The 11,207-nt window shown below is 38.4% G+C and overlaps 1 protein-coding gene across 1 annotated transcript in view; it reads left to right on the top strand.

Annotated features, from left to right (window-relative positions):
* SCN10A (sodium voltage-gated channel alpha subunit 10) overlaps window positions 1-11,207 on the top strand; it is a 99,851-nt gene that overhangs the window by 7,614 nt on the left and 81,030 nt on the right. The window contains exons 4-5 of the mRNA XM_069084572.1: window positions 8,034-8,162; window positions 10,690-10,781. Coding sequence (XP_068940673.1) covers window positions 8,034-8,162; window positions 10,690-10,781 — 221 coding nt within the window. The remainder of the gene's footprint in view (window positions 1-8,033; window positions 8,163-10,689; window positions 10,782-11,207) is intronic.

Below are 11,207 nucleotides of genomic sequence, written 5' to 3'. Positions count from 1 at the left end.
GTGTGTGTGTGTGTGTGTGTGTGTGTGTGTGTGTGTGTGTGTGTGTGATCTGACCTCAGGGAACTTACATTCTACTGGACTTGTATAGCTAGGCATGGAAATTAATATAATAATTTTCATTTCTGACAGTTTGAGTTTTGCAAAGTGTTTTTTCCCCTCAACACCCCATATGAGGTAGGTAGTATAAGTATTACTATCCTTATTTAACAGATGAGGAAAACTGAGGCTTTTAAAGTCAAACCATATAGCCAGTTAACATCTGAGGCAAGAATATGACTTCAAGTCTTCTGATTGCAGGTCTAGGATGCTAACCACTGCACCACATTATCTCTCTAAGTGCTAGGTCTTGATTTTTCATGTAATAACAACAATAAAAACTCACAGAAACAATCCAATTAGAGTTTTTATAACGTTTAAACAATCACTGACCCAAAGGCAGCCATCTTGCTTTTGATATAATCAGTGATCAGGAGGAAGGCACAGAAGTCTCCTTAGCACATGCTGGAACTTCAAGGATAATGTTGAGCATCTCCAAGGTGGAATGAAACTGTAGCTCCCAATGGCTAGCTCAGCTTAGCTAATGAGGCTGCAAGGATGGAGTCTCTCCTAATGAGTTCCTTAAAGTAATCTTTCTTCTGGCAAAGAAGCTGCTTTTTGTCTCTATTCTACTCTCACTTCCTTCCCTTCCTAGCTGGCTTGCTCACTAGACTTGCTAGTTGGTAGTGGTCTCTACCTGCATATTCTGTACGTTTCCTTATGAGAAGGAATAAGAGTCATAACTAAAATGAAGTAGTGAAGGTTTTGGCTCCAAGCACAAAAATTTAACACATGCACTCTCTCTAGCAGCTCAGAAATAACTGAATTTAGCAACAACTAAGTGAGAATAAAGGGAGTAACTAGACCTATAATTTCATTGATATGGAGAAATCTTGGATGAGGAAACTACTTCTACCAATGCATTTTGGTACCTTCTTTCCAACTTATAGTTGTGGAGAATTGCTTGGGAACAATGAAAAGTTCTTTGCCCAGTCATGCAGCTAGTATGTATGAGAGGTAGGTCTTGAATTTAGATCTCCCTGTCTGTTAAGTCTGGATCTCTATTCATTATGCTATGACACCTGACAATAATCAATTAAAACAGGAAGGTATGCCTTCTCACTGGGTAGAGGAAGTCTCAGCAGGAGGGAGAGAGAATTTGGACATCAAAATTTAAAAATGTTAAATTAAAAAAATATAATTGGAAAATATTTAATGAAATAATTTAATGTACACACACATATACACTTAAAAACAAGAAGCTAGATGCTCCCATCTATAAGCTGCTTATTCCCCCTACTACTTTATTGAATCTTTCTAAAAAACTCTTCTTCTTCTCCTCCTCCTCTTCCTCCTTCTCCTCCTCCTCCTTCTCTTCTTCTTCTTCTTCTTCTTCTTCTTCTTCTTCTTCTTCTTCTTCTTCTTCTTCTTCTTCTTCTTCTTTTTTTCCTCCTCCTCCTCCTCCTATTCCTTCTTCTCTTCTTCCTCCTTCTCCTCCTTCTTTTTCTTACTTCTTGTCATTTCTGCCATCCCATCATATCTTGTGACCAAGGACTATTCATTTTTTGTCTGTATCAACAGTGCTTGGTACATAATAGATACTTGATAAATCGTTATTAAATGAATCATTAGCACATATTTAGAGAGCTCTTAATGATGGCTTACATTTAGGGTTTGGGGCTTTCAGGTCTTTTCTCAGGGTTGTATCCATATCTGTTGAGGAAGTTTGTAGTTTCTTTCTCCATTTTGGTTCTTTCTGGTTTAGATATCAAAACCATATCTGTGTTATAAAAGGAATTTGATGGGGCTCCTACTTTACCTATTTTTCAAATAGTTTATATTGTATTGGGATTAATTTTCCTCAAATGTTTGGTAGAATTCATTTATAAATCCATCTAGTCTTGAGGATTTTTTCTTAGGGAACTACTTGGTGGATTATTTGATTTCTTTTTTCCAAGATTGGTTTATTTAAGTATTCTATTTCCTCTTTTGTTAATCTGGGAAATTTATATTTTTATAAATATTCATCATTCCACTTAGATTATTGGTTTTATTGGTATATAATTAGAAAAAATAATTGCTAATAATTGCTTTAATTTCATCTTCATTGATAGTGCATTCATCTTTTCAAATTTTTATTGGTAATTTGGTTTTCTATTTTTAATCAAATAACCAATGGTTGGTTTGTTTTTTAATTGTTTTCTCCCATAAAACCAGCTCCTGGTTTTATTGGTTTAATTTTTTTTAACTTTCAATTTTATTAATCTCTCCTTTGATTTTCAGTATTTTCAATTTGATATTTAGTTGGTGTGGTGATTAAAAAGATTTGAGATACAGTTTCTAAGTAATTTAATCATTTTAGTCATTTAGCCATCTCTCTTAGACCAAAGAAAATTATGGGGGCAGGTTCACAATTTATATACCTTTGGAAGAGTAGGTGTACAATGAGGCACTGAGAGTGACATAATTTTACTCTTGGACAGAGAAACTATCTCTATACTCAGACCACCTCCAGTCTTGGGCTGTCTAGACAAAAGGATCTGTCTCCACCCAACCTTGACTAGAACACAATGGGCTTCCTCACCTTACATTAAATTCCATGTTAGGTTGGGTGGAATCTGAGTCAATAATGTTCTTCAAGAGACTGAACTTTTATTTTTTTTTTAAAGCAATCGGGGTTAAGTAACTTGCTGAAGGTTACACGGCCAGTTATTTTTGTGTGGGTGTTAAGTATCTGATCCCGGAGCCAATCCCAGGTCTCCCGACTCTGGGGCTGGCGCTCTTACTCACTGCGCCACCTGGCCGCCCCAAGACTGAACTTTTAATATCAAGACTTTGGAAGAAGGGGAGAGTTAATCTTCCCAAATTGTTGGTTATTTATAATCATTTCTCTTATTGGGGATTCTTAATTTATTCTTTTTCTAGGTTTTTTTTAGTTCCATGACCAATTCATTGATCTGCTCTTTCTCCCTTTTGTTGATATACACATTTAGAGATATAAGTTTTCCCCTAAGTACTGCTTTGGCTGAATCCCATAAATGTTGATATATCATCTCATTGTTATCATTCTCTTTAATGAAGTTATTGATTGATTCTATGATTTGTTCTTTGACCCACTCATTCTTTAGGATTACATTATTTAGTTTCCAATTAATTTTTAATCTATGCTTCCACTGCCCCTTATTGAACATAATTTTTACTGCATTATGGTCTGAAAATGATGCATTTAATATTTCTACTTTCCTAGATTTGGTTGTGAGGTTTTTATGCTCTAATATAATCATTTTTTTTTGTGAAGTTGCAATATATCACTGAGAAAAGGTATACTCAGGGAAGTGGGAAAATGGGAAAGAATTTTTACAACCAGTGTCTCTGATAAAGGACTCATTTCCAAAATATACAGAGAACTGAGTCAAATTTATAAGAATACAAGTCACTCCCCAAATGATAAATGGTCAAAGGATATGAAAAGGTATTTTTCAGAGGAAGAAATTAGAGATATCTATAAACATATGAAAAAATGCTCTAAATCACTATTTATTAGAGAAATGCAAATCAAAACAACTCTAAGCTACCACACCTCACCTGTCAGATTGGCTAACATGAGAAAAGAGGAAAATGATAAATGCTGGAGAGGATGTGGAAAAATTGGAACACTAATGCAGTGTTGGTGGAGTTTTGAACTGATCCAACCATTCTGGAGAGCAATTTAGAACTATGCCCAAAGAGCTATAAAAAAGTGCATATCCTTTGATCCAGCAATACTACTTCTAGGGCTGTATCCTAAAGAAATACAAGTGGGAGGAAGACCTGTTTGCACAAAAATATTTATAGCAGCTCTTTTTGTGGTGGCAAAGAATTGGAAACCAAGGGGATGCCCATCAATTGGGGAATGGCTAAACAGGTTGTGGTATATGAATGTAATGGAATACTATTGTGCTATAAGAAATGAGGAGCAGATAGACTTCATAATAACTTGGAGAGACTCATATAAACTGATGCTGAACGAGAAGAGCAGAACCAGGAGAACTTTCTACACAATTACAGACACGTCATATGTGTGATGACTATCTTTGATAGACTGGGCTCCTCTCAGCAATGCAGGGTTATAAGACAACTCCAAAAGACTCATGATGGAAAGGATACCCACATCCAGAGAAAGAACTAGAGAGTCTGAATGCAGATAGAAGCAAACTACTTGCTCTTTCTTTTGTGTTTAGTGTTGTTACATTCCTTCTTTCTTGTTCACTTCATTAGTTACAATTCTTGTTTACAACCTGACTAATGCTCAATGCGAAGGTATTTTCAGAGCGTATATAGAATTGCATGCCACTGGGTGGGGGGGAGGAGAGGGAGGAGGAGGAGAAAATTTGGAACTCAAGGGATTGTGGAACTGAATGTTGTAAACTAAAAGTAGATAAACAAATTTAATAAAATAAAATTGAAGAAAAAAAAAGAAAAGGTATACTCTTAGGGGAAAGATGGGGAGAAAATTTGTAACTCAAAATCTTGTGGAAATGAATGTTGAAAACTAAAAAAAAAATGAAAAGGTATACTCCTTTCTCTTTCCATCCAGTTTTCTTCAGAGTTCTATCATGTCTAATTTTTCTAAGATTCTAATCATCTTCTTAACTGCTTTCTTATTCTGTGGTTAAACTTATTTATCTCTGCAAAGGAAAAGTTGAGGTTCCCCACTAGTATAATTTTACTATTTACTCCTATAGATCATTTAGCTTTTCTTTTTAAGAATTTGGGTGCTATGCCATTTAATGCATATATATGGTATTGATATTACTTCATCATCTATGATGCCCTTTAATCAAGATGTAGTTTCTCTACTTATCTCTTTTAATTAGGTCTATTTTTGCTTTGGATTTGACTAGATAATGATTACTACCCCCTGCCTTTTTTACTTCAGCTGAGGCACAATAGATTCTGCTCCAGCACTTGATTTTAATTCTGTGTTTGTCTCTGTTTCAAGTGTGTTTCTTGTAAACAATATATTGCTGGATTCTAGTTTCTAATTCATTCTATTATCCATTCAAATTTTACAGGTGAGTTCATCCCATTCCCATTCCCATTCCCATTTTACTCTATTTCTCTTTCTTTTTCTCTTTGTATCCTGTCCCTCCTCTAAAGTTTGTTTTGCTACTGACTGCTGCCTTTATTCATCCTCCTTTTATCACCTACCTTTCTCTTATCCCTTTCCCTTCCTACTTCTCTGTTGGGTAAAATAAATTTCTATACCCAATTGAGTGTGTTTGTGTATGTATGTATGTATGTATGTATATATGTATCTATAACTATATCTATCTAATTTCTCTCTTTGAATCAGTTTAAATGAGAGTGAGATTCAAGTATTGCCTACCACCTTCACACAACTTTCCCCTGTACTGCAAAAGCTCTTCCTTTTATGTAAGCCTCTTTTATTTGAAATATTTTTCCCATTGTTTCTCTCCCTCTCCCCTGGGCATCTCTCTCTCTCTCTCTCTCTCTCTCTCTCTCTCTCTCTCTCTCTCTCTCTCTCTCTCTCTCTCTCTCTCTCTCTCTCTCTCTCTCTCTCTCTCTCTTTCTCTCTCTCTCTCTCTCTCTCTCTCTCTCTCTCTCTCTCTCTCTCTCTCTCTCTCTCTCTCTCTCTCGCTCTCTCTCTCTCTCTCTCTCTCTCTCTCTCTCTCTCTCTCTCTCTCTCTCTCTCTCTCTCTCTCTCTCTCTCTCTGTCTCTCTCTCTCTCTGTCTCTGTCTCTCTCTCTTTCTCTCTCTCTCGTATATGTGTATTTGTGTGAATATATGCATATGTGTGTATATATGTACATATCATGTGTGACTCACTCCTGTGCCCTCTATGTAGAATCCTTCAACTTCCCTAAAAATAATAAAGTTCTTAGAAGCTAAGTATATCATCTTCCCATTCAGGAATGTAAACAGTTTAACCTTATTGAATTCCTTATTATTTCTCTTACATGTTTCCTTTTTTATGCTTCTCTTGAGTCTTCTCTGTGAATGTCAAATTTTCATAGATCTGGTCTTTTCATCAAGAATGCTTATAAGTCCTCTATTTCATTAAATATCCAATTTGTCTCTTGTAGGACTATACTCAGTTTCATTGGGTAGGTTATTCTTGATAGTAATCCTTTCTCTTTTGCTTTCTGAAATATCATATTCCAAGCCCTCTGCTCCTTTAACATGGTATCTGCTAAATCTTGGGTAATGCTGACTGTGACTCACAATATTTGAATTGTTTCTTTCTAGATGCTTGTATTATTTTCTCTTTTTTATGTGGGAGTTCTGGAATTTTACTACATTTTTCCTGGGAGTTTTAATTTTGGGATCCCTTTGGTTGATTCTCTCAATTTCTATTTCATTCTCTGGTTCTAAAATATTGGGTCAGTTTTTCTTTATAATTTCTTGCAAATGATTGGCTTTCAGATAGTCCAATAATTCTTAAACTATCTCTCTTTGATCTATTTTCCTAATGAGATATTTGACATTTTCTTCTATTTTTTCATTCTTTAAACTTTATTTTATTGTTTCTTGGTGTCTCATGGAGTCACTAGTGCCCACTTGCCCAATTATAATTTTTAAGGAGTTATTTTCATCAGTAAATTTTGTGCATTTTTTCATTTGACCAATTCTGCTTTTTTAAAGTATTATTTTCTTCATTATTTTTTGTAGGCCTCTTTTGCCAAGCTGTTGTCTTTTTACAATTTTCTTTCCTTGCTCTTATGTCTTTATCTGTTTTTTCCTCTACCAGTCTTATGTGATTTAAAAAATGCCTGTTCTAGCTCTTCCAGGAATTCTTGCTAGATTTGTGTCCAATTTCCATTTTTCTTTGAGGTTTTGCTTGTAGCTTTTTTTACTTCATTATCTTCTTCTGAATTTGTCTCTTGATGTTTCCTGTCATCATAGTAGATTCTTATGGTCAGGTTCTTTTTTGTTGTTTAATTATTTTTCTAGTCTATTTCTTTTTTTTCTATTTGGAGGGCAATTTGGCTTAAAGACTTGCTCGAAGTCACATGGCTAGTAAGTGTGTGAAGTGTCTGAGGCCAGATTTGAACTCAGGTCATCCCGACTCCAGGACCAGTGCTCTATTCACTGTGCCACCTAGCCTCCCCATCCAGTCTATTTCTTAATTTTGAATTTATAATAAAATTAGGCTCTGTTTCCAGCATGGGGAACTTTTCTGCCCTGCTGTTTTCAGAGCTAGTTCCGTGGGTTTGGAAGCTTTCAGTGATTCCAATTTGGTGTGCTCTGGGGAGGAGTGTGGCCATTGATTTTTTGATCTCTAATCTGGTCCTCAGGAAGGGGCCCTGCTCTCTTGGAACTAGAAGTGATACTTCTTCTCAGAGATACTGCTCCCTCTTGACCAAAAGTGCATCTCTCCAGTCTTGAATGAACTTGCCCCAGAAGTGGGTACAGGCAATAGAATGCCAAACAGCTTATAGTTCTGCATCCAGTGTTAGTGGAGGGGCTCCCTATAATCTCTTTCTGACCAGTTGCCAGATCCCCTTAAACTGTCTCTAGCTTGAGAGTTCCTGAAGCTGCTGCTTCTTCTGTCACATCACATAGTTCCACCACTAGTGTTGCATCCCTATGGCACAGATCTCTCATTATGACCTCCTAATTTGTGTTGGGCTGGAAGAATGTCTCACTCTGACCTTTTCTTGGCTCTGCCACTCCAGAACTTGGTTTGAGGAATTATTTTAAAGCTGTTTAGAATATTGAGACAGCTTGGATGAGTGTTTCCTCTTCTCTGCCCTCTTGGCTCTGCCTTCCAATTTAGGAGAATCTTATTTTTATTGATATATTTTGGTTTTGGAAAATATCCATTTTCAAATATGTTCTTCCCCCTCCCTTTGCCAGCAACTCATCCCTAACAATTAAAGATTTAAAAAGAAAGAGGAAAAAACCAGGTCAGTTACTTTCTACCAAATGGAGAAGCATCAAAGGCCTTCCCCTATTTTGACTAATAATTCCCTTGAATTTCTCTCCCTTTATAGGTATGTCTTCACAGGTATTTACACATTTGAATCCTTAATAAAAATAGTGGCCCGAGGATTTTGTCTGAATGAATTCACCTACCTTCGGGATCCATGGAATTGGCTGGATTTTAGTGTCATTTCCTTGGCGTAAGTAATTCTCAAGTATGTACATATGTGTGCATATGGGAACACATGTGACCTCATGTTATAGGACCAAAACTTTGGGGAGAAAATATAAGCTCCTTGACAATGAGGACTATTCTATTTTTGTAATTGTAACTCCAGGGTTTAGCAAAGTGCCTGGCCCAGAGGAGGTACTAAATACATTCTTTTTGATTGAATGATACTCTCATTTTCAAAGTGACTGGGCCTTCTTTCTCCCTTGGGCTCAAGTCTTTTTAGTGTGGTCATTGTAGTAGGGTTTAAGTTTTTTCCATTAAAAAAGGCTGTTCTGGACATGACATGGGGCAGTTGAGTGGCTTGGGATTGATCTGAGTTCAACTCTGGCCTTAGACTCTTATTAGTTATGTAACCCTGGGAAAGTCATTTGACCCTGTTTGCCTCAGTTTCTTCTTCTGTAAAATGAGCTGGAGAAGGAAATACCAAACCATTTAACGTCTTTGCCAAGAAGACCCTAAATGGGGTCACAAAGAGTCACATACAACTGAAAACAACTGAACAAAGGACATGACAAAGAGAAGAAATGGGAAAAGAGGGTGCATTGGGACAGTCATTTGTGATAAAGAATTAGTATGGCACCTTGTGTTAGCCTTGGAGTAAGCAAGTTCAGATGAGATATGTGATCCCAGGAAAGTTATTTAAGCCCTCTGGACCCCCCCACAACTCCCTAAAATAATAAATTATGGAGAATTTTTTGTACCAGGAGTGTCCTTCCCGCCAATGTAATCACAGTGGTGGTCTTAATCTAAAATCAAAAACAAAAGCCTGTGATGGGATCATAAACTCAAAGCCCCAGAACCAGAAGGGATCCATGGGGCTCAGAATTTTACATTTCATTTTTACAGATGAAGAAACTGAGACCCAGCGTCCAAGGTCACTCAGGTAGTGAATAGTAGAGCCAGGATTTGAATCCAGGTCCCCCAGCACACAGAAATCCAGCATTCTTTTCTTCTTATTCCATTCCTCTCAGTATCATCAGAAACCATACAAGATGAGAGGGCATGGAGGTAGTTTGTCCACCTGCACGAGACTGCAGGATAGAAGCAAAGCTAGGACCCAGCAGACATAAAGGGCCAGTCTTCCAAGTATGGATCAAGAGGATCTCCAAACACCTGGGTCAAGAGGATCCCCTAGCACCTAGCACTGCAATAGAGGTTGAATAGGCACCGGGGAATTAGAAGTAAAAGAGTCACCAGGGACTCAATTCCCATTCGTTTGACTAAATGAACTAAACATTTTCAATATTCCTATATGAGATATTAGCACAACTGGTACATAGTAGGTGCTTAATAAATACTCCCTTTTCCTTATCCCTCCTCATATCAAATCCAATTTCAACAAGCATTTATTCATCACTGACTATGTGCTAGGCACTGTACATTTTGTGACCCTTGGGGCACAAAGACAAAACTAAACAGACATCCGTGTTGAAATTAGAGGCAGTCAGGAACCACAGAAGTCTCTGGCATAGGCGAGTGCTGTGGTCATTATTCAGGATGGTCCTTTGGTGGTTGTGTTGGGGATGGTCTGGGGAAGAGGAGATGAGGGCAAAGAGGACAAGGAGGAGGCTTCTGCGATGGGTGAGAATCAAGACAGGCAGCATCAGTCAAGGTCCGGAGAGCAGGGACGGGGGTGTGGACATTCCCTGGGACAGCGCACATCAGATCCGTGTTCCTTCCCTTGGAATACGTTCTTTTCTACAGCATTCTGACACCCCACAAATCCAATGCATTACCAAATCTTGTTCTATCTACCTTCACAACGCCTCTCCCTCCATCACACGGCCACAGTCCTAGGAGACTTCTCATCACCTCTCCCTTGGGCCATGGAAAGCGAATTCTGATTGGACACCCTGCCTCCAGTCTCCCCACTCCAGCCCATCCTGCTCTCGGCTACAAAGTGGTCTTCCGAAAGCCCAGGTCTAGCCATGACACCCCCTTTCTCAATAAACTCCAATGGCTTCCTTTTGCCCCCAATATCAAAAAAGAATGCCTTCTGTTTGGCATTTAAAACCCTTCCCAACCTGGCCCCTTCCTTCATTTCCAATCTTCTTGCATGTTGCTCCCCTCCACAAATTCATATATAAAATATATATTAGGGTTATATAGAAAACATTCTAGACCACCTTCTGGTCCTCATTAGGGGTCCCTCTTCAGTCTCCTTGGTGCTGGCTGTTGTCCGCCATGTCTAAAAGGCTCTCCCTTCTCTCCTCAGCCTCCTGACATCCCTGACTTCCTTCTAGGTTAAGCTCAAACACTCCCTTCTGCAGAAAACCTTTCTCAGTCTCATCCAGATGCCAATTCTTCTCTAAGGCTGTCTTCCATCTATTCATCTATTATGTACATTTCTCCAACATATAGTTGTTTGCATGTTGTCTCTCCCTCCTCCCACCATGAGCTCTTTGAGGGCAAGGATTGATTGTTTTTGCTTTTCCTGGTACACAATAACCATTTAATAAATGTTTGTTGACTGATCAATTGCTATAATCTGGCAGGTACATTGCTGAAGTTACAGATCTACGTGGAGTTTCAGCTCTAAGAACTTTCAGAGTATTCCGGGCTCTGAAAACAGTTTCAGTGATCCCAGGTAAGGAGATGGAATTGTTTGTCAAGCAAGCATCTAGGTACCCAAAGGAAGCTGACAACACACTTACTGGGCATTTGGTACCTCCTACCACTGAAGAGTTTGGGAGCTGGTGAAGGGCAGGTTGGGGGCTGAAAGGGAGATGCAATGAGGCCTGCCCTTATCCAGGGACTTCACTCTTCCTAGGGTGACTTCAATGCACATTCCCTGTGTCAAGGCCAGCCTGTCCAAATTTATCTGAATTGTCAGCATAGATTCAGAGCTGGACAGGACCATCTTCCTGATGACTGCTTGCCTGCTGGGCACTGTTCTGTTGGGCCTGGAGTTGAAACTTTCTTTTTCCAGAATCATCAGGGCACAGTTGAAAAAGCTTTGGCCTTGGAGTAAGGAAGAAAGTATTGAAGTCTGACTCTGACACTTAATAGCTGT

This window comes from Petaurus breviceps, unplaced genomic scaffold, assembly GCF_028583685.1.
Source record: "Petaurus breviceps papuanus isolate PSGF00001 unplaced genomic scaffold, PetGlider_PUasm1.0 174, whole genome shotgun sequence".
NCBI classification, from domain to species: Eukaryota; Metazoa; Chordata; class Mammalia; order Diprotodontia; family Petauridae; genus Petaurus; species Petaurus breviceps.
The sequence above is the reverse complement of the archived record's forward strand: the minus strand, read 5'-3'. Positions and strand labels throughout refer to the sequence as shown.